The 23,169-nt window shown below is 44.2% G+C and overlaps 1 protein-coding gene and 1 long non-coding RNA gene across 4 annotated transcripts in view; one reads left to right on the top strand and one right to left on the bottom strand.

Annotated features, from left to right (window-relative positions):
- The window catches only part of LOC117351369, a 35,249-nt gene extending 24,921 nt beyond the window's left edge, over positions 1-10,328 (top strand). Inside the window, exon 4 of one of the 2 annotated variants that reach the window (XR_004537396.1) lies at positions 10,233-10,328. This is a non-coding gene — a long non-coding RNA (uncharacterized LOC117351369). Of the gene's footprint in view, positions 1-10,181 lie in introns of both variants that reach the window. The other variant, XR_004537397.1, reaches the window with a different exon arrangement.
- A 4,959-nt stretch (positions 10,329-15,287) lies between these two features.
- SRGAP3 (SLIT-ROBO Rho GTPase activating protein 3) overlaps positions 15,288-23,169 on the bottom strand; it is a 102,660-nt gene continuing 94,778 nt past the window's right edge. Inside the window, exons 19-22 of one of the 2 annotated variants that reach the window (XM_033926590.1) lie at positions 22,712-22,892; positions 21,669-21,818; positions 18,904-19,231; positions 15,288-16,550 (exon numbers count right to left, since the gene is read on the bottom strand). In XM_033926590.1, the coding sequence (XP_033782481.1) occupies positions 16,131-16,550; positions 18,904-19,231; positions 21,669-21,818; positions 22,712-22,892 (1,079 nt within the window). In that variant the 3' untranslated portion in view covers positions 15,288-16,130. The remainder of the gene's footprint in view (positions 16,551-18,903; positions 19,232-21,668; positions 21,819-22,711; positions 22,893-23,169) is intronic. The other variant, XM_033926591.1, reaches the window with a different exon arrangement.

The raw sequence follows: 23,169 nt of genomic DNA on the forward strand, positions 1-23,169 counted from the left end.
CCTCGGTATGTTTATCATAATCACAAAAGTAAAATAAAACAGTTTCTTGATCATATGTCTCTTTAGCTATAAATTAGGATATTATTATTAAGACTTAGCCAAAAGGAAAGATTTGTAAACTATAAACAGTTTTACTTCATGCAAAATTGTCATTTCTTTAATAAGACAGTAACTATTTTTTTTCTGAGGCCCTCCAAGTACCTACAAATCCAAGATGTGGCCCTGCAAAGGGTTTGAGTTTGAGATCACTGCTACAGACTGAGCCAAGAACAAGCCCAAGTCTCTCTTTTTTAAGGTCAAAATAGAGAAATTAAACTTTCCAAAGCAGAGACCAGATAGGAGAGAATATTAACAAGTTTCCTTTGTTAGAGAAACAAGGCAAGTTTTTGTTTGTTTTTATAAACCCAGTGTATAAGGGGTGCTGAAAAATTCTCAGCCCAACCAAACAACTTCCTAAATTCTGAGTTTCCCATTGTAGCTGAAAAGAGTGTTCTCTTATTTTGTTAAGTGCCAATTTGCAGAAACAAAATTCCTTTTTTGACATTGTTTCAGATCATTGATTGAAACATATCCATGTCATTCTCTTCTTGGTTGGGCTGAAAACTTTTCAGCATCCCATGCTGGTCCTTGTAACCCTGGGCAAGTCATTTAATTCCCCCATCACCACAAGTACATTAGCTAGATTGTGAGCCCATCAGGACAGACAGGGAACATGCTTGAGTACCTGAATAAATTTGTATATATCATCACTTGCCTCTCCGGACTGCCTTTAGCCTTGCCATCACATTTGGTTTGGTGCAATGATCAAAATGTCTGGGCTGGTTCCAGAGAAGACATCATCTGAGATGATGCTAAAAAAATAGAAATGAAGAGGCAGGTTTTCAAAAGGGTATTCAAAGGCACTTAACCACCCAGGGCCAGCAATGATTGATTTATTTAAAATTTTTCTATACCGCTTAAGAACTAAACGGTTCACATAAGTTATGACAAACTAAAATCTCTTTTCCAAAAGAATGCGGTGACAAACAATTCCATTTTTAGATATGCGAGGGGGTGGTCCACACCAGGCATGGTCTTCCTCGGGGTGTCAGCACCCTTCCTCCGTGCCCCTTTTAAATTTCAGCACATTCTTGATGGTATCCAGCCAATGGGCCTTTGGTCTCTTCTCCAAGCTGAAGAGCCCTAGTTGCTTTAGCCTTTCCTCATAGGGAAGTCGTCCCATTCCTTTGATCATTTTTGTCACACTTCTCTGTACCTTTTCTAATTCCGCTATATCTTTTTTGAGATAGTGACCAGAATTGCACACAGGATTCAAGGTGCAGCCGTACCATAGAGCGATACAAGGGCATTATAACATTTTCATCTTTGTTTTCCATTCCTTTCCTGATCATTCCTAAAATCGATTTGCTTTCTTAACAGCCGACACACAATGAGCTGAGGGTTTCAACGTATCCTCAATAATGACACCTAGATCCTTTTCCTGGTCAGTGATTCCTAACACAGATTCCAGCATCACATAGCTATAGTTCAGGTTCCTCTTTCCCACATGCATCACTTTGCACTTGCTCACTTTTTATTTCTATAGCACTACCAGGCGCATACAGTGCGGTCCCTGATCAAAAGAGCTTACAATCTAATTAAGACAGACATACATGAGAAAAGGTGACTCTATGCATTCATAAGGGGACTGATGAGATGGATAGGATAGGGGTCTATAGAGGGAATAACACAGATACTGGTGCTTTGCGCAGCTTCTAAAAAGAAACCTTAAAGCAATGAGCAGTTAGTTCCATGTCCCCCAGGAGAAATCCTAGCTTTCAGCTGCTTCCTAGAATCTCATTAAGCTTCTCACCTGACATTTAATAATGAAATGCTAATATGATTCATTTATCTTTTAACTGTGGCCATAAAGTGTTCAATGACCCAGTCCTTTAATAATTAAAAGGGAGCCAGCGGTGAGTCACATTTGCCTGGGGCTGAGTAGCCTCTTCCCATGACTACAGCTGCTGCTCTGGGAGCCACAGAGACGCAGCCACTGCTGGTTTATGAGCGCCAACATTTAATAGCAAAAGCAGTGGCCACTGGATCAGCTATGACCCATCTCTGCTCCTACCAGTAGGCTCAGTCACTTTATCAATATGAGCTGTAGATGGTTGGAAGACTATTTGGATTTTGTGGACATTTCAAGGGTAATTTTCAAAGGTCTTCATACAGAAATAAGTACGTCCAAAACTGTGCTCCTGCTTATATGTGGAAGTTGGGTGCAAGCAGGCTATATATACATACACTTTGTGTGACTCTGTATTGCTGGAGTAGAGCTGGAGAGGGGGACACTGCACACTGACATCAATATTTTTCAAAATTTGGTCTGCTGAATAGTTCTCAGCCCAATCCAGAGAAGAATGATGTGGAGCCAAGAAACTTACAAGTTATTCCTCACTTTCCTTGATTCTTTGTTCCAATGAGGCAAATGCATCTAGCAGATGGGCACAAGAATAGGGAAACCAAGCCATTGTGACATCACTGATGAGGTTGGCTGTTAGGCTTTGGTGGAATGAGGTGTTATGACATCATAATACGAGGGGCCGTTGAAAAGTTCTCAGCTCAACCGAGAATGATATGAAACCTACAAGTTCTTTTTTGCTTGAAAATTTATTGAAGATTTTCAAAAATACAGAAATAAAAAATAAACAAAACAGGTCAACAATAAATGGTTACCATAATCAAGACAAAAGAATTCCAGAAATATATATAAAAGAAAAAAATTATGTGTATATATATATAACAATAATATTGTCATTGGATTCTTGTGATAATCAAAAAGAGAAAGGGGAGGAGAGTGATTAAAAAAAGGGAAAGAGGAAAGAAAGGGAGAGGAGAGAGTGATGAAGAAAAAGCCGAAGGGGAGGAAGAGGATCTTAAATCAGGGGAAAGAAAAAAGGGGAGAAGGAAAAAGAGATCCCCCAGAGGCCAAAGAGAAGGAAGAAAGTTGAAAAAGAGAGCAGTAATATGCTCAGATGTATTGAGTTCTCAGAGTTATTTCTTGATATTTTTCATATCATTGGCACGAAAAGTGTCAAGAAAAATGTGGAATAACTTGTAAGTGTCATGGCTCCACATCATTCTCTTCTTGGTCATGCTGAGAACTTTTCAGTGGCCCCTTGTAACTGAAGCTGAAAATCTGTGCTTGTGAAACAGAAGGAACAACTGTAAGTGCATAAGTTCCCTTGTGCAATTTTCAAAATAAGCCTGAAAGTGTCCTTTCTACACACATCCATCCTGGAAAATGCTCATAATCCACAAAACCATTAATGGCTCAAGTCTCTTTCCTCTGTTTTTTGCTTGCTGTGGTTCTGATGACGTTTCAGATTCTTAATGAATCATCTGCTGTTCCAGCATGGTAACATAGTAACATAGTAAATGATGGCAGATAAAGACCTGAGTGGTTTGTCCAGTCTGCCCAACCATACATGCTCCATAAATTAATTTAGTATAAATGGTCCTTTTTCTTGGATATTTCTGGGCCAGAAATTCAGAGCTCTGCCCAGTAGGGTGCTTAGGTTCTATCTACTGGAGTCTCTATCAAAGCTCACTCCAGCCCATCTTAACCATCCCAGCCATCGAAACCCTCCCCAGTCAATGAATGTCCATTTACAGGACACAGGCCATGCAAGCCTGCCCAGCACTGGCCTTAGTTCCTTCAATGTATACCCATTATTTTCTGATTAGAGATCCTCTGTGTTCATTGCATGGTTATTTGAACTCTGTCACCGTTTTCTTCTTCTCCACCACCTCCCTCGGGAGTGCATTCTATGCATCAACCACCCTCTCCGTAAAGAAGAATTTCCTAACAATACTGTCCGAAGGAAGGATAAGTGACAGGTAGAGATGGGGAAGCAATATTGCAGTGGTGGTCCAAAGAGTAGGAGCCATGACTGAAAAAGAAGAATTTATATGAACGTCAAGAAATAATTGCCTAAATGAAGGAACAATCAACAACTGTTGATAAGATGATTGGAGGGTTCTCTGTGGGAATATTGAACTAGAAAGCTAAATAAGAAAGAAGGAAGACCACTTGATAAGATCTGTCAAGAAAGAATATGCTCTGCTTTTGAAAGAGATGTAACATGGTCAACTTTGGAGCAACAGAAAAGTAATTGAACTGTGGTATTTTGAACTAACTGTAACCGATGTAACTGATAATTTGGAAGACCAATGAAAATAGAGTTGCAGTAGTCAAGTTTAGATAAAACTAAAGAATGTATTAGAATATGGAGAGATCTCGGTTGAAGACATGAGCAAATAGAAAGAATTTGGCAAAGAGCGAAAAAAGAGGAAGAAACCACCTTTAAGACATGAGAGAGGTTAAAAAAAACCTATCGCAACTCCTAAGATTTTAGTTGTAGAGAATGAGAAGAGGAACACCTTTCATACTAAAATGCGAGAGCTTTGCCGGTGGAGTTCTTGAAGAAAAAAGCATTACTGCAGTTTTTTGGGAGTTAATTTTCAGAATATTAAGCATAAGCTCTGCAATTTTGTCCAATTTGGCAGAAATAGATGAACAACAAGATGGCAACTGAGAATCGAGTGAAAATGAGCTAAATATTGTCCCCTAGGAACTGAAGAAGGAGAGTAAGGGGGACAAGAAAGATATTGAAGGTCCCAGAACAGAGCCCAGGTACAAAATCTTAGAATGTCCGCTCACTAAAGACAGAGAAAATATCCACTGAACCTGTATGTAAAGTACTTTGGTTGCACCACAGAAAGGCAGTAGAACAAGAATTAAATAAAACATTACAAGCATGATTCTGTTTTCCAATTACAGTGGTGCCTCACACAACGAACTTAATTGGTTCCAGGAGCAAGTTTGTTATGTGAAACGTTCGTTATGTGAAACGCGTTTTCCCATAGGAATACATGTAAAAAAAAATAATTCGTTCTGCAGCATAAAATATGCTAAGATGACATAAAAAAAGATAAATTTTTGGTTATTATTTTTATTTAGATACATCTAAAAACATAATTGTTTTTTAAAACAACACACATTTTTTAAATTTAAAGACAGACTAAGTAGAGTCTAATTTTACAGTGAGAGAGGGCAGAGTCTCAGCGGCAAAAACTGGGACTTAACTGTTCATTTTTTTTTTTCTACCGTGTTTCCCCGATGATAAGGCAGGGCCATCAAATAAGACAGCCCCCCCTTTTTAGAAAAAAATGTAAAATAAGGCACCCCCCCGCAAATAAGCCACCCACCGATACCTGCGCTTACCCGAATCGGGTGGTACGGTGGGGACTCCGTGTGGTCCCTGGCACCCCCGACACGATCGGGGCAAGAGGGAGCTCAAGCCCTCTTGCCCCCCCGACTCCCCGACACGATCGGGGCAAGAGGGAGCCCAAGCCCTCTTGCCCCCCCCGACTCCCCGACACGATCGGGGCAAGAGGGAGCCCAAGCCCTCTTGCCCCCCCCCCCGACTCCCCGACACGATCGGGGCAAGAGGGAGCCCAAGCCCTCTTGCCCCCCGACTCCCCGACACGATCGGGGCAAGAGGGAGCCCAAGCCCTCTTGCCCCCCCGACTCCCCGACACGATCGGGGCAAGAGGGAGCCCAAGCCCTCTTGCCCCGCCGATTCCCCAACTCCCCGACAATATCGGGCCAGGAGGGAGCCCAAGTCCTCCTGGCCACGGCGACCCCCTAACCCCACCCTGCACTACATTACGGGCAGGAGGGATCCCAGGCCCTCCTGCCCTCGACGCAAACCCCCCCTCCCCCCAACGACCGCCCCCCCAAGAACCTCCGACCGCCCCCCCAGCCGACCCGCGACCCCCCTGGCCGACCCCCACGACACCCCCAACCCCCTTTCCCGTACCTTTCTGTAGTTGGCCGGACAGACGGGAGCCAAACCCGCCTGTCCGGCAGGCAGCCAACGACGGAATGAGGCCGGATTGGCCCATCCGTCCCAAAGCTCCGCCTACTGGTGGGGCCTAAGGCGCCTGGGCCAATCAGAATAGGCCCGGGAGCCTTAGGTCCCTCCTGGGGGCAGGGCCTGAGGCACATGGTCGGGTTGGGCCCATGTGCCTCAGGCCCCGCCCCCAGGAGGGACCTAAGGCTCCCGGGCCTATTCTGATTGGCCCAGGCGCCTTAGGCCCCACCAGTAGGCGGAGCTTTGGGACGGATGGGCCAATCCGGCCTCATTCCGTCGTTGGCTGCCTGCCGGACAGGCGGGTTTGGCTCCCGTCTGTCCGGCCAACTACAGAAAGGTACGGGGAAGGGGGTTGGGGGTGTCGTGGGGGTCGGCCAGGGGGGTCGCGGGTCGGCTGGGGGGCGGTCGGAGGTTCTTGGGGGGGGGCGGTCGTTGGGGGGAGGGGGGGTTTGCGTCGAGGGCAGGAGGGCCTGGGATCCCTCCTGCCCGTAATGTAGTGCAGGGTGGGGTTAGGGGGTCGCCGTGGCCAGGAGGACTTGGGCTCCCTCCTGGCCCGATCGTGTCGGGGAGTCGGGGGGGCAAGAGGGCTTGAGCTCCCTCTTGCCCCGATCGTGTCGGGGAGTCGGGGGCAAGAGGGCTTGGGCTCCCTCCTGCCCCGATCGTGTCGGGGGGTCGGGGGGGGCAAGAGGGCTTGAGCTCCCTCTTGCCCCGATCGTGTCGGGGAGTCGGGGGGGCAAGAGGGCTTGGGCTCCCTCTTGCCCCGATCGTGTCGGGGAGTCGGGGGGGCAAGAGGGCTTGAGCTCCCTCTTGCCCCGATCGTGTCGGGGAGTCGGGGGGGGCAAGAGGGCTTGGGCTCCCTCTTGCCCCGATCGTGTCGGGGAGTCGGGGGGGCAAGAGGGCTTGAGCTCCCTCTTGCCCCGATCGTGTCGGGGAGTCGGGGGGGGGCAAGAGGGCTTGGGCTCCCTCTTGCCCCGATCGTGTCGGGGGGGCAAGAGGGCTTGGGCTCCCTCTTGCCCCGATCGTGTCGGGGAGTCGGGGGGGGCAAGAGGGAGCCAGGCGGAGAGAGGGCAGTTAAGCGCAGTGCCTGCGCGGAAGGATGCAGCTCGGGCGACTTCGTTGTGTGAAACGAAGTTCGTTGTACGAATCAAGACATAAAGTTCGTTGTGCGCAGCGTTCGCTGTGCGAGGCGTCCGTTATGCGAGGCACCACTGTACCTCCCATTAATTATGGTTTGTTGCCATCTGGTGGCAAAGACCTGATGCAGCAGTTTTGGTACTGGACGATAGAACAAAAGCACACATTAGACCTGGGCAAGATGTCACAAGGCAAATAGAGAAAGATCTCCAACCAGAAAAGCTCAAAGGCCAGGACCCAGACCATGCACACCCACCTTGCCATACAAACCTTTCTGATTGTAGATGACCCTTCTGATTTTCTTTATTTCTTGATTATTTATTTTAAAAATGTATCACCCACTTAAAACCTAAACGAGTTACATAAAAAATTTATAAAATCAATACCAAAACTTAAAAACGTCAAATACTAAAAAGGGGGAAAACAACTAGTTTCCTACACATCATTTCCCTATCCATACATTCATCACTGTCAACAATAAATTAACATATAAATGCCTGCACAAATAAATATCCCCCCCTTAACAAAGCCGTATTAGGCTTATCGCCGGCCCCAGCGGTAAAAGCTCTGATGCTCGTGGGGGGGAGGGGTATGTTTTTAGTGCCTTATGAAACTGGACACAGCTCTTATATAACCTCATGTTACTCTATCATGTATGTACTCCAAGAAATGATAGATTTGGGTACAAAAGAGGTGTGCCCACGTACAGAGACACATTGGGGATCACAGCTGCTGCAGTGCAGGCCCCCACACCGCCTACAGAAGGGGGTATGGAACGCGCTGCAGGTTCCTCTCTCCCAAACACATCTCCTACGAGCCCAAAGCTATAGAGAATAAGACAGGAGCAAATCCAGCATCTCCAGCTCTGCAGAAATGCCTCTAGCATTGGGTACAGATCAGATCGGTACATTCATTATGCAAAAAAGAAATGTCAGATTCTACTGACATCTTAGTAACTGCGCCAAAGGCCCTTTCATTAGGTATTGATTTATTTGCTGGCACATTTCAGTGTGTCGCTGGGAGTGAACGATGTACAGATGAATTAACCATACATTTATCATCAACTGTTTGTTTTATATCTGATGCATTTTTCCTTTGAGATGCAAAAATAAAATTAGAAAAACATAACTCTGCTCATAATTCAATAACTTACTGGGTAAGGAGATGGCCCAGGCTGGAGCCTGGACACAGGGGTGTAGTTTTGGTTCGTGTAAAAAGTGCAGAGAAAACATTTAAAATCTACATATTAGCACCAGTTTCAATTATTGTTCTCTTCAGGGGAAAATTTATAAAGCACTTTGTAAATATTTTTGATGTGGAAAATTTATTTATTTTTCTATACCATTCTCCCAGGGGAGCTCAGAATGGTTTACATGAATTTATTCAGGTACTTAAGCATTTTTCCCCTGTCTGTCTGGCAGGCTCACAATTTATCTAGTGTACCTGGGGCAATGGGGGGGATTAAGTGACTTGCCCAGGGTCACAAGAAGCAGTGTGAGTTTGAACCCACAACCTCAGGGTGCTGAGGCTGGAGCTTTAACCACTGCACCACTCTAGAAATCAAAATGAGCCAAGTCTAGGACAGTCCAGCCATTCTGACATCACGGATGAGGTTGGCTCTTATTGGTGGAATGAGGCATTATGGTTAGCAGAGGCTGAAACTTTTCACTCTACCTGAATAAATTCATGTAAATCGTTCTGAGCTCCCCTGGGAGGACAGTATAGAAAATTTAATAAATAAATAAGTATTTTTCCCTGTGTGTCCCAGTTGGCTCACGGGGGGATTAACATTGCCTCAAACTGCTAGAGTGTATCATCAAAGCGCCCAATCCCAAACACTGACAATGGCACGCGTTCCCATGGGGGTAATGCCTCGGAAGAGGTGTGAATTTATAGCCCTATTGGGAAGGAGGCGCCCTCTGCTGGTCTTTTTAAGAACTTTTTTTGCACAGTATCTGTATCTTGGCACCAAAATCAAGTGCTAAGCATTATTCTAGAAACGACGCTCCTAGCTGGACCAGGTTATTAGTGTTCCTGGCACCAGAGTCCATGCGTAAATTAGGTGCACATCTGCCTTAGTCTGTACCGCTGTGCCTATGCCCCTCCCACAGTCGCTTGGTTTTGGATCGGCCAGCCCAGTCGGTGTGTCTGAAAAATGTTAGTGAATCGCTGCCTTCCTAGATTTGCATGTCATTTCCCTTATTTGCATGCATGGATCGGATCAGGTGCAGACAGAATCGAGTCAAGGTCGCAAACCAATCGGTACGCTTAGTGAATCTAGCCCTATAAGGTAAATGCTCGTATTTCCATACAGGTTTATGATACTTATACAGGTATAGACCAGGAAAATGCTATTAACTTCCATCACGGGTTGGCAAAGGGATGTACAGATGGCAGGGCAGGGGTGCAATTCCAATTTATACAGTACCGAAGTTCCACATGTGCCTGCTTTCACTACGGCTCTAGGGCTATAAGTGTGAGTGGTTAAATATCACAAAACCTGGGCACCTCGGTTTCTAAAGAAGATTGCGTCCTCGGGGGGCCTCTCGATTGAGGCTACAAGATAATCTGGACTCTCGGGTGTGTTTCTTCATGTTCAGATATGTTGAGATTGGTCTGATTTCATAAGCTGTAACATCTTTTTATTGTGATGTATGTCTAAATATTTGTAAACAGCTTTGATATGTTGTGAAAGGTGGTATTTGAAATCAAGTTCACTAAACATTGCACTTGGAATTGCCCTTCAGCTATAGAGCATTTGTCCACCTCCTCTAGGGCACAGAAACTGCATCTGTCATTATACCGCAAATTTTAATTAATCCAACTCTTAGCCAAAAGGGACAGAGAGAAGGTTGGACATGAAGGCTCTCTGCTCTTATTTCATCCTATCAAACTGTGGGCCAAAGTAAAGCAATAAATATATATATAGATGTAGGTTGGGATGTAGGGGGGGTTAAATGTATCATTAGATTTTTATGTAGTAGATATCAAAGTGCTATTGTGTAATAACTTGTTGAATTACATTATTTTGTGCACTTGTCAAATTTGAAAATGAATAAAGAATTATTAAAAAAAAAAGTAAATAAATATATATTAAGGTCCTATGTTGAATTTTTAAAAATACAGATTATAAGGAACAGATCCTGACAATTTCTATACTTCTGCACACCTTCGCAGAGCCTCTAATTCCAGAGATGACCAGCTCTATGCCCTGTACCCCTCCAGCCCTTGAGATGGCAAGTTCTGTTTCTCTTGTGTCCATCTCCTGAGCCTTCCAGTCCTAGAGGCGAAAGGGTCTGGACCTCTGCACACCTCCACCAAACTCTCCAATCCTTTGTCCCCCTAAGCCATTCAGTGTTGTCTGGATCAGATTCCTTACCTTTGCCTGAGAGGTGAGGAAAATGCTGATTTGTAGAGTTTAAGTCCTTGGAAAGTGGGCAGAGTGTGACCTCCTTTTTCAAAATGGTGCAGTTGAAGAACCTTTATACATGCAAGATCTCATGTGCAATGATTCAAATCACAGCTATAATATTCTGAGAAAAATTAAATTTTTATTCTTAAGATTCTGGATCCAACCAGTGGCTTTGATCTACATGCCATCATCAGCATACATGAGGATTCAATCCCAATACGTGTAATTCAAAAGGTGTTATTAATCCCAGATATGACATCAACCAGTACACAATAACCAGTAACGGCCCAGGAGAGCAGGTGTCTGATGCAGCCACGCCATGGAAATAGGGACACGGCTGTTTCAGTAGACATTCCAGGATTCGGCTAAAGCTACCGAGTCCAAGACAGAGGAAAGAGCTGTCAGTGTATTAGCAGAGGTCACCTATAGGGAAGGAACATCACAGGGTACCAATATGCACCCCAGTGAGATGACAAACAACGGCACAGAGCTGGAAGAGCCCCCACCTCACAGGCTTAGCCCTTAGCAGAGTTCTTTTTAACAATGTTGGGAATCACAAGCTGAGAAAATTCTACTCTATCCTCACGGCTTGAAATTCTGATTTCCCTGAGAAAACCAGACATCCAGTAATGGAATGAGAGGTGAATTGTAAAGCTGCACCAGCTTGTTCTATCCCTACAAATCTGTATGTTAGGAGGATTTTCTGATATATTCCCTTCACATGGATATGGTTACCAGTTCAACAAAGTTCAAATTATCAGGAACGAAGTCAGTGTAACAGCTTTCAGGTTTCTGTTTCATTCTAGTGGCAGAGTCTCATTGTCAAAAATCAGCACTGCTGTGCTGTTTGCTATCATAAACTTGTACCGGTCCACTGTCCTCTCTTAATAGTGCAGCTGTATTATAAACTAGTACCAAATAACTCTTGCTGATAACTGTTTAATAAATTTAAAATCTGCAAATTCCTCACCTAATTTACAGGAACTGAAAGTGAATATATGCTAAGCTACGAGAGATGTTTTGAAAATTTGGGGTGGGCTACATATGGACATTGTCCTACGCTTTCCACTAACCTAATCATGGAAAGATGTGTCTAAACTTCTACATCCCCCAAAACTGCCCTGACAGCTCTGTCCTGGTCCCTGCCCCTCTTTTTGTCATGCAGAGCCTTCCCCAAAATCTCACTTTTACTGGAAACTCAATACAATACCATAGGTACAGAACAACTTCCTGGAGGTAAAGATTTTATCATTTAATGCTCCCAGAAGTACATTTAATACTTTTTCTATTATATACTGGCTATAGAGCCCATGCAGGTTACTATATAATTCTAAGGCCTCTGTGCATTTTAGCAGCTCTGCTCCCCTCCCCTCCAAAGCACAAGCAGGAACACTTTTTCAGTGTTATAATTGTTACTTTGCATTTGAAATGTCTGCAAATCTCTGCATCGAGGCAGCTTCGGATGCTTATTGGCTCTAGCTGGGCCTCACATTGGCTATACACCAAAGTGGACAAAGAGAGAGAACCTGGAAAGACACTTAAAGGTAGCAGCAAGCAAGGTGACAGAGAGAGAAAATATCAAGTGAAAACAGGAGCACAGTTTTCTCCCAGGAAAGAAAAAGCATCTGGGAACTCAAGATCCAGTGTCCATCACTGAGGACACAAGGCATGCGCTACACAGCTGCTGCATCACCAGAACAGTTTGTTCAGCAGCACCCACAAAGCTTCAACCTTTTCCCCTTCCCTTACTCCAAAAAAGAACAAAAACCCTATTCAAGTCTCCCAGTATCTATCACAGTTGGGCTTGGGAGCATCCCAGGCTAAGACGTCTTCCGTTACTCAACCCTTCAAGTGCTTATTTCTGAGGGTCTGTCCAGAGCTCACTGCATATCTCTGGAAGAGCCTTGATGGCCAGAGGACTTTACAACCTACCCAAAGCATACTGCTGGTTCTGGCTGTTTAGGGAACATTGTGCTTTCCCAGTAGTTGGCTGGTGTCATCTATGACTAAGATTGCCATTGGCTGCAAGGTACCAGGCTGGCTGAGAGGGGATCCACACAGCAGTACCTTGATCTCAAACACAAGAAGGGGAGGAATTTTGAGTTTAGCTCAGGCTATTTTCAGTTGTAGTTTTTAGTGCAGTAGGTAAGTCCCTGCCCCTGGAGATCTCACACGCTAAGTTTGTATTGAGGTAATGGAGGATTATATGACTTGCCCACAATCACAAGGCGCTTCAGAAGAATTTGAATCAGGTTTTCCTGGTTCTTATCCTGCTCCACTAACCATTAGGCAACTCCTCAGGGTGCTGTGATCTTTGGTAAAGTGGATAACACAATCGCCAAACTCCATACCTTGGGGTGAACACTGAAATTCAGAAAGCGGAACAGTTTAGCAAGCAGCTGGCTTTGATCTAGTATCTTTCTTTTTTTTTTTTTACACCTTACATTAGGGCAGAAACAGCAAGAGATATCTGCAAAGTACTTTTATTTACATAAAGATTAGAGCAGGTGAGGACAAAGGGACTGTTAGTAATACAAGCAGTTGGACTGATGGACCTGAAATCCCACAAGAGAGGTCTTATATCTCTTCCACAACCTCTCCCAAATGGCATCTTGTGAGAATTATGGATGGGTTTCCGAGAGCATTGATGGGCAGACAAACAGAATAGCCCCTTCCCTTGCACTACAGACAAAGCAACAAGAAAAGGCAAGGGGGATGTCTTTTCAACCAGTGAGAACCAGGAGAAAGACCTGGCGAAGAATGGTCTGAAATTTGGCAGCTAAAATTTAATGCTAAGAAATGCAAGGTCATGCATTTCAGCTGCAAAAACCCGAGGGAACGGTATAGTTTAGGGGGTGAGAAACTTATGTGCACGAGAAAAGAGCGGGACTTGGGTGTCATTGTATGTGAAGATCTTAAGGTGGCCAAACAGGTTGAAAAGATGACAGCGAAAGCTAGAAAGATGCTAGGATGCAAAAGGAGAAGTATGGCCAGTAGGAAAAAGGAGGTATTGATGCCCCTGTATAAGACTTGGGTGAGACCTCATATAGTACATTGTATACAATTCTGGAGGCCGCACCTTCAAAAAGTGTCCCATGAAGAAGGTGCTTGAGGAATATGTCTCCATTGATCATCGGATATAGACACAGTTAATTCACATGTTTGATGGTATAAAATGTATGTATCGTATTGTATTGTATACTTGTGGACTTCACTGGGATTCTCAATCCCCATCTCATGTATTTATAACTTAACCTGCCTTCTCCCTGTCCTTGTCCCAAGCGGATTCCAACAAAGAGAACCAGTGCCTTGTGTTGACCAGTAATGACCAATGTAGCATACTCTTCCCCAAAAAAATCACGAATAGTCGAAACCACGATAGCCAAAACCGCAAATAGGAAGGGAGAGCTGTAATGCCCTAGTATTGCTCTATGGCACAGCCGCACCTCGCGTTCTGTGTGCAATTCTGGTAGCCATAGTTCAAAAAAAAATATAGCGGAATTAGAAAAGGTACACAGAAAAGGGTGACAAAACTGACAAAAGGAATGGGACAACTTCCCTATAAGGAAAAACTAAAGTGGCTAGCTCTCTTCACCTTGAAGAAGAGAACCAAGGGTTGATATGATGGAGATCTATAAAATACAGAGTGGAGTGAATCGCTTGTTTACTCTTTCCAAAAATACTACGACTAGGGGGCATGCGCTGAAGCTACTAACTAGAGAAAATATATTTCTTCACACAATATGTAATTAAACTTTGAAATTCATTGCCAGAGAATGTGGTGAAATTAGTTAGATTAGCGGGGTTTAAAAGAGAAGTCCATTGGCCATTATTGAGATGTCTTGGGGAAATCCACTACTTATTCCTAGGATAAGCAGCATAAAATCTGTTTTACTCCTTGGGATCTGGGTTGACCCCTACTGGAAACAGGATACTGGGCATGATGGACCTTTGGTCTGTGCCAGTACAGCAATTCTTATGTACAGTTGTGTAGCAGACTGTTTTAAGTGTCTTTTGGTCCCAGTCATAGGAATTTGGGGGGGCAAAAGAGGAGGTTTGTGTCCAAGTTTGCATTCCAAAATGATTTCACTGAAGGAGGGGGTGGGTTAATGATGATTTTTTTTCTCGATCAATTTGTTCTTTTGCATGGAATCCCTTCTTTTCCTATTTCTTGTGGGCAAATGTTTAAATGCATTTCTTATGTTTTTCATTGCCTTAGTTTCCTATTTTCATTTTTCCGATCATGGACTATGATGAAGTGATATAGATTTGGAAAATTTCCATAAATAAAAAAGTGTTAAAAATATTGTACCTTTCCATGAGTTAGTATATAAAAAAGAATAATTATGTACCAGCTGTTGTCAAGTTCTGATAAGGAAGAGATTTAAACTGAAGCATTGTACATAAATCCAACCCTTGCTATTCTGTGACAGAAACCACATTCAGTTTGTGTACAGTGCCCTGTTCACGGCTGGAGCTTCACATGCACAGATTCAAGAAACAGCTGTTAGTGTGAGTTGAACACAACTGCCTCCACAACACGATCCCAAATAAATCCAGTAGCATAGTAAGGGGAGGGGGACAAACCGCCCCAGGCGCCATCTTAGTGGGGGCGCCGGCAACTCTCCGCCCCCTCTCACGCCATGCATGTGCCCCCCCTTCCCCATCCCTGTACCTCTTTAAAATCTTCGCCAGCATGAGCAACTATAGCCTGCTGCTCGTGCTGGCCTGGCTCCCTTTGAAATTACTTCCGGGTTGTGGGGCCAGGAACTGATATCGGAGGGAAAGCCAGCACAAGCAGTAGGCTGGCGAAGATTGCAAGAGGTATGGGGTGGGAAGGCAGGACACGAGTGGTGCAGAAAGAGAGGGGCGCCACAGCCCCCTGCACCGCCTACCCTTGATACGCCAAGGGCTGCGCTCACAGGGGAACATCAATCACTCAGATGACCTGTTATATATACCAGAATTCACACAGCTCCCTTCACACTTCTCAGTCACTTCTAGTACTTCATAGAGCCAGAAAGAAAGTTATCTGCCACTGGCAAATGAATTGCACATTCCCTCTCTTCCTTACATAATACTGCATAATGCTGTATGTCAGGGTAATGAGGCCCCTTAACTACTCGTAAACAGAAAAACACTGCCCATGTGTCTAGATGCGCTGCGCCGTCCTGCCGGGTAACCACGGACGTGCTTTCATGACGGGCTCCGGCAATGGAGTGTAGGTGACGTGAACCACCTTCTAGACTTTCCTCCAGTGAAGAATGAGTAGAGCTCCTGCATCAGTCCTGGGCGATGGTCTTGTATTGCTCAAAATATAGTGATGCAGACCGTCCGCTCCATTCCAACCATGCTTCCTCCCCAGATGAGCCAACACGTAAGGCGCTGGAGGGCTCATTTTGGAGGTAACTACAAAGGAATTGGAGATAATTTTATATATATATATATATATATATATATATATATAATAATAATAATAAATTCCAATGAAAATATATAGACCGACGTATTATATTATACCACAATACAGTTTTTACTTCAAGCTTATGAAATGTTCATGTATTCCTACAGAAGTAGCACTAGGCCTCCCTCGGAGACCTACTTATTAGTTCGTAAACACTTTAGATCAGAGCATTTGTTATTTCTTCACCGCCTGGACACAGCTACATCGTTCCTGATTTATCAGAAGAATTACTGGGGAAACTTTTTTCTGTGGGGGTCACTGCAGGGCTGCCCACCCCTGAGCTGCTGCTGCTGCTGCCAGAGCGATGCTGTGTCATGGGTCTGACCGGCCTCATAGGTGGGGGCCTAAGCTGAGCACCCGCCAACCTCGCCGAGAGGGCCGGCTTGAAAGTGGTCAACATTTCCGTGCAGGAACTGCTGCTCCGCCTCATGACGGCGTCAGGGTCCCGTATCATAATGGTGTGAAGAGGACTGGCAGGCTCTGAGTTTCCTGGCCCCATCTGGGGGGGTTTCATAGGCTCCAGGGTGTCCAGCACGACATCTGGGGTCTGCTTCACAGTATTCTGTCTCTCCAGCTCTCGCAATTCATTCAGAGCTGTGCTCATTGTCTTCTCGATATCCTGCAACCCAGATAAAAAGGAAACACTTTGCAATAGTGAATTCAGCTAACCCACCCCCACAGGGTCTCAGCTTGGTTTCAGAATTACCCCCTACTTCTTGTCCTGCACAGTCTAGGAATATCCAGCATGGCAAAGGAGGGTAGTACAGGGCAGTCAGATGATTCTAAACTATTATCAAGAGGCACTTTTAGCCCAAAATCACAATGATAAAATGTCAGGTCGCCTCAGGACCTCTGGCACCTGGTATCATAGCTGTTATCACACCTTTAGTGAGTGCAGACTTCGCTGAGATCAGTCTTAACTCTCTAGGAGCCTGTGGTAATGCGTGCATTCTGGGGCCAATGCTCTACAGCTTTCTGTCACAGTGAGAGTCATTAAAGGAAAGCTGTCCTCCCGATATGCAAAAGGGTTCTCCATAGTTGCTATCGACCCTCGTAGCAGCCACTGAGAATCCTATGCTAATACATTACAAGGAGCTCATTAGTATTCTAATAAGCTCTCCTTGTGATGCACTAAAGGGAATACTCCCACCGAATAATCAATGCTGAGAATTTCCATAACTGTTGTGCGTGTATGGTAAACACACAAAACACAGGCACAATAACAATTAAAAAAAGGCTGCAGCCCTGTCAAATACATTTGCTGCTCTCCCTGCTGGCCAATCAGCTGAGCCAGCAGGGGATGCCCCAAAGCTCAGCTGACTGGCTGGCAGGGAAAACGTCATAAGCTTTCCCCCCCCCCCCCCCCAATCTCCTCCAAGTCCCCTAAACAAAATGCTGGTGATCTAGTGAGCTGGGTGGGTTGGGTTAGATCCCCCCTCCCCAGCTCAAGGAACCTCCCCTCACACCTCCGTACCTTTTTTTAGAAGATGAACAGGAGGGATGCCCACTCCCTCCTGCCTGAAGGGCTGCTTCTTCAAAATGCTGGTCCTTCCCCTTCCCAGTTTATCCTGGGATGCACTGGGAGGGGTCTAAGAACCTGACCTTAAGCGCCATAGCCAATTGGGGCCATTAGGCCCCTCCCAATGCAGGATGCATCAGGAGGAGAAAGGGCTGCCATTTTGAAGAGGTGGCCCTTCAGGCAGGAGGGAGTGGGCATCCCTCCTGCCCATCGTCTAAAAAATGGCGCGGGGTATACAGGGTTGTCAGAGGTCCTTGGCTGGTGAGGACTCAGTGGGAGGATGGGAGGGTATGATCTTTTATTATTTTTTTAATGGCGCAGCTGCTGTGCTCACAGAACACATGTGCTCATTTAAAAAAAGCCAATTCAGCTGATGGGAGCAGGTGAATCCCTGATCAGCTGAGCCGGCAGGACTCCCCAAAGCTGATGTGGCTTTGGAGAGTCCTGCCAATACAGCTGATCAGGGATTCCCTGCTGCCATCAGGTGAACTGGCAGCAACATCGCAGCAATCCTATGACCTGGTCCTTTATACATCAGAATGACCCTTGATGATAAGCTCTATCACCTGATGCAAAATATATCTTTAAAAACACCCCTTGAATTTGGACAGATGCACCTTGTTCTCTTAGACTTCCGCGGCTGACATCATGGTTGTTGCAGTCGTGCTTTTGTGATTGCGTACTTGGATTTTATTCTTGCTGGCTAATAAAAAGGGTTATGCCATATCCAAATAAGTGCAACCAATGTTTCAGCCACTGTGCGGCGAGTCAGCAGTTTGCCGTTACACAGTGGTTCTCAAACCTGATTGTTTGGGATTCGAGGTGGGCAGTTTCCACAGAAAGATGGGAGATTTGGGTTGGAAACTGAGACAGGAAATTTAAAATTGTGACGAACAAACCTCGTCTAAATTTCCCACCAATATTTAAATGTGTGACTAACGGACTTTCCTGTCAAAATTCACATTTCTAACCACTGGCCTTTCCCGCCTAAATTTTCTGACAAATTCTCCTACCTTCCTAAGGAAACTGTCCATCTCAAGTCCCAACCAATCAGGTATCAGAACCCAATACATAAAGACCAATTACAGACCTTGCAGCACACATGGAAGAAACAGAGAAAAACAAAGGCAGATAAAGACCATATGAACTATCTAGTCTACCTAACCATGTCATCTACTATCTCCTCATCTCCCTTCCAGAGCCAACTTACTTGTCCTAAGTTCTCTTGAATTTAGAAACATTTTTTGTCTCCATTACCTCTAGCTCTAGCAACTCCAAGAATCCCGCGCCCTTTCTGAGGTTACTTCTGAATCTATCCCCTTTCATCTTCATCCTATACCCCCTCATTCCAGAACGATGGGTGAAACGCCAGTTTCACTTACTCAGATGTAGCAAGACCCAAACAACCACAACAGTCAGATATGCCTTTTGGGGCTACTAGCGATCCTCTTACCTCAGCAAGGGCTTCTGCTTCCAGGGACTTGTGGTCTCCCAGGCTGCTGTGCCGCGTGGACCCAGAGGTTGGCCGCAGGGACTGCCCGTCAGACAAGGTCTTCCGGTCAATATAATTGATGCTTCCGGCACTTCCAAACGTAGCCATCCTGCGTTTCTCGGGGCTTTCCATCCTCCCTCTGCTGAGTTGGAGCTTGTGGGGACTGCTTGGACAGGCTGCTGCTCTGGGCGGTGTATCTATGCCAGGTCCCAGCCCTCTAGGCGGGCTGTGGGTATCGCCACCACTCCTGCGACGCGGTATCGCAGCTCCATCGGATCGCAGTCTTACCCTGCAAAAAATTCAAGCACAAACAGAAAAGGAACTGAGGAAGCATTTAATCTGTCTAATGTATGAAACTCATACCCTCAAAATAACATATGAAGGTCAAAGGTAGGGGGTCTGGACGGCTTTTCAAAATCTGGCACTTTGTCTCCTCAAATCGCATCGGGCAGGGAGGAAGTCCAACATGAGCAGGCAGCAGGGGCATGGCTAGGGTGGGCTTGGGGCGGGATTAGGGTGTTACAAGATGGGTTGGGCAGAACTGGGCGGGCATGGGGGGGGGTGGGTCTAAGGGTCCGGGTTTTCCGATTGGAAGTCTGGCAACCCTAGTCACAGGGGTACATGTGAACCATTCACAATTCATACTCTGAAAAAGGAAGGAGGAGGATATAATCCTAGACTTTGTGGGATTTTGCAGGTACAGAATTCCCTCCCCCTCTCCCTTGCCCACCACCTCAGTCTGCTACTGGTAAAGAAATTGCATTTTTATTTTCAAAGTTGCCTCTATTTAAATCAAATAATTAAGTGGCGTTTAAATTATTACAGTTGTTGAACTGACCCCAGTGAGATTTTGAAGGGGAATTATCCATGGGGATCCTAAGACTGCCCTGGGTCAGTTCTTGAATTAATGAGAGATGCTGTTTACAGCAATTAATAGCTATGCAGCACTTTATGAAGGTCACTGTAACCTGGGCAGACGATGGCCTGTCTCTATTTTAAACCTTGTGAATCTCATGGAGAATGTACCAGATTGGCTATATTTAGAATGGCGACTCCTGTTCCCATTACATTTAGATCATTTAATTAGTATAACAATGCCTAGAAGATACAAAGATAACAGAATATTATTAGACACTTGGAAAACATTAAGATATATAAATAACCTCTCACCAGAACCAATTTGTAAATCACTAAATCAATCTATTTGGGTAAACTCCAGGATCAAGATTGGCGGATTTAAGATCGTCTGGAAACAATGGATAAGTGCAGGTATACGAACATTAAATGATGTCATTTCAGAAGGTTCACTGCTTAGTTTTTCACAATTGCAAAATAAATTTGGTTTAAATAAATCACAATATTTTAAATGGATGCAATTGAAGCAGGCCATTCAGGAAGGGTTCCCTGAATGGAATAATCTTAATACCCAATATAGTCTGCAGATTTTATGTTCCCAGACGGATTCCTTGGGTCACCAAGCCGCAAAATGGTACAAGTTGATATATGAATTTTTAAATAAAAAAAAGAAAACTGGTCTTAGGGATATTTGGAGTATTGAGATTGGACAGACAATTTCTGCATCTCAATGGCCACGATTTTGGTCCTGGAGATTAAGATCTACAAAGTCAGCATCTATGAGTCAAACATGGATGTTTTTATTACATAGAGTGTTATGGACCCCTACGCGCCTGCAAAAAATAGATAATACTAGATCCAATAGATGCTGGCATTGTAAATTAGAAATAGGGACGTTAGATCACTTAATTTTTTTTTGTCCCTGTGTAAATGCCTTTTGGAATCTGATTTGGCCCCAAATTAACAAATTACTAGAAAATCACGTAGGACTCTCATATGATACCATACTATTTGGCACTGCAATGAGAACTCAGAGTCCGATCTCAGCAAATAATAACAAGCTGCTATTAATATTAACAGGAGTCGCCATGCAACAAATCACTCAAAATTGGAAAGATTATACTAAATTAAATTATACTTTCTGGTGGAACTCTGTATGTCACATCTATAAAATGGAAAAAGTATTAGCATTACAAAATGGGAATCTTCATAATTTCAAGAAAATTTGGCAACCATTGACTAATTATTCTAATGATTAGATTTCTTAGCACATTCACAATACTTATATAGGAATGGGGTGGGATATGCATAAATTTTGGAATTATTAATTGTAAAAATGGGGAGGGACTTATAACTTTTGATTATATATAATTTATAATATATACTGTTTATAAATTAAATTGTATTAATGATAGATACAATGATATATAGTAATTAATTATATTAATTGTGATTCAATTGTTGTAATAATTGAAAATTTAATAAATAAAAATTTTAAAAAAAAAACAAAAAACCTTGTGAACACAATGCACCAACTTTCAATTACCATTAAAGGAGTTCTTTATCCAGATAAGCTGACCTGTGGGGAAAATTGCTCCCCTCGGTCCAGTGCACATACTTCTCACTGGGTTAGAAAGAGGAAACCCACAAGTGTGCGCACGGGATTTTCAAAAGCCTGTGTGCTATTTTCCCCCTCCTACGATCACTTGCACAAGAAGCAGTTCTAAAGCACACGGCCGCTCTGGTCACAATACATTACAGAGTAGACAGGGAAGGCGTGCAGCTCAGAGTACACTGCAACATGCACAGACGTTTGGGCAAAATGGCTGCCCTCCCTGCTAGCCTAAGCCCTGCTGCAGAATTCCTCCTACCGGCCTATCACTCCTCCAAAGCTGTAATCCAGGGCGTGATCCGTCGGAGACTGCAGGTCATTCTTGGACGAAGCTTTGTCATCCAGCAAAGGTCCACTGCTAGCCTCGCTGTCTGCCTTTTGACTGAGACTGTCTGAGAACGCATCGTCCCTAAATGCAAATGAGATGCAAATCAGACAAGACTTCCTGCTCATCCTGTTATTATCCACTGAGAGTCTCCTTTGCACTTCTGCTAACTTTTCACCAAAGTTAAACGGTGAATTTAAATTTTTAAATATCTTTATTAGATTTAAAGTAATGCAGAAGTCACCCCATAAAAATGACAGCAATGTTTAACAAGTTAGAAAACTAAAATTATACAGCAGATAATGAACAATAATTATCCAAAGGAGCCCAAACCCTCTTAAAGTGCAGACCCCCAAGACCTCTTCATAGTTATGTGTAAGGCAAAACCCAGCCCACCATGCATAAAAAGACAAAGCAGCACTATAGGAACATAAGAATTGACATATTGGGGCAGACCAAAGGTCCATCAAGCCCAGCATCCTGTTTCCAACATGGCCAACCCAGGTCCAAGTACCTAGTTAAATCCCAAGTAGTAAAACCAATTTTATGCTGCTTCCTAGTGAAGCTCGAGGAAAAACCTGCAAAATGCCAGGTTGGGTGGCACAAACTTTGTGAAACATGAGAAGTTCAAGGAAAAGAAAAAGGCAACTATAGGAAAATCAGCACTTTCAAACCCATGATAACCAAAACCTTCAGATCCTCTGTAAATACAAAGTGAGAGCTAAATACAGGATTAAGGCTTCATTTATGAAGCCACATTAGGCCTTTTTTTTTTATCGCCAGCCTCAGAAATTCTATGAGTGTTGGAGCTTTTACCGCCATGGCTGGTGATAAAAAAAGTCTAATGCGGCTTCATAAAAGGGTGGGTAAGAGTCCATGCAAGACAGGAAAGTTGATGATGTCATCACAGTGATTCTGCCCTACCATAGAGGCAAAACTTGTTACAAAGTAATCCTGGTCTTAGCTTGGCTACTCACATGTCCTGTACTACAATGTACTGGTGAGGTATAAGACCATCCACTCCATTATGTCGACCTTCCCACCAGTCATCTGATGCTCTGTGGTACAGCAGCAGAGACGCCCCCTTCTTAAAAGATAACTCTCGCGGTGATCGTCCAATGTAATCAAACTTAGCGATGGCTTCAATCTGTTCCAGTTCTGGGGAAAGGAGGCACAGTATGGATAGATAATTAGGCGATGTTCCATACAGTGGTCAGACTGTCACAAGAGATGCCACCTACCTGTATTTTGAACAATCTTGCAGTGCTCTTAACTAGACTTCAGGAGGCCCAAAGACAATGAGTTACAATACCCTAACCCACTAATTATTAAACTATGAACTGTCAGTCTGAAATCCTCTGTGAGCATTTTACCCAGCTTAACATTCTCAATTTTTCAAAAATGAAGTTTGAACAAGCTTATGAATATTTGGTTT

The sequence above is a fragment of the Geotrypetes seraphini genome, chromosome 17, assembly GCF_902459505.1.
Source record: "Geotrypetes seraphini chromosome 17, aGeoSer1.1, whole genome shotgun sequence".
Classification (NCBI taxonomy): domain Eukaryota; kingdom Metazoa; phylum Chordata; class Amphibia; order Gymnophiona; family Dermophiidae; genus Geotrypetes; species Geotrypetes seraphini.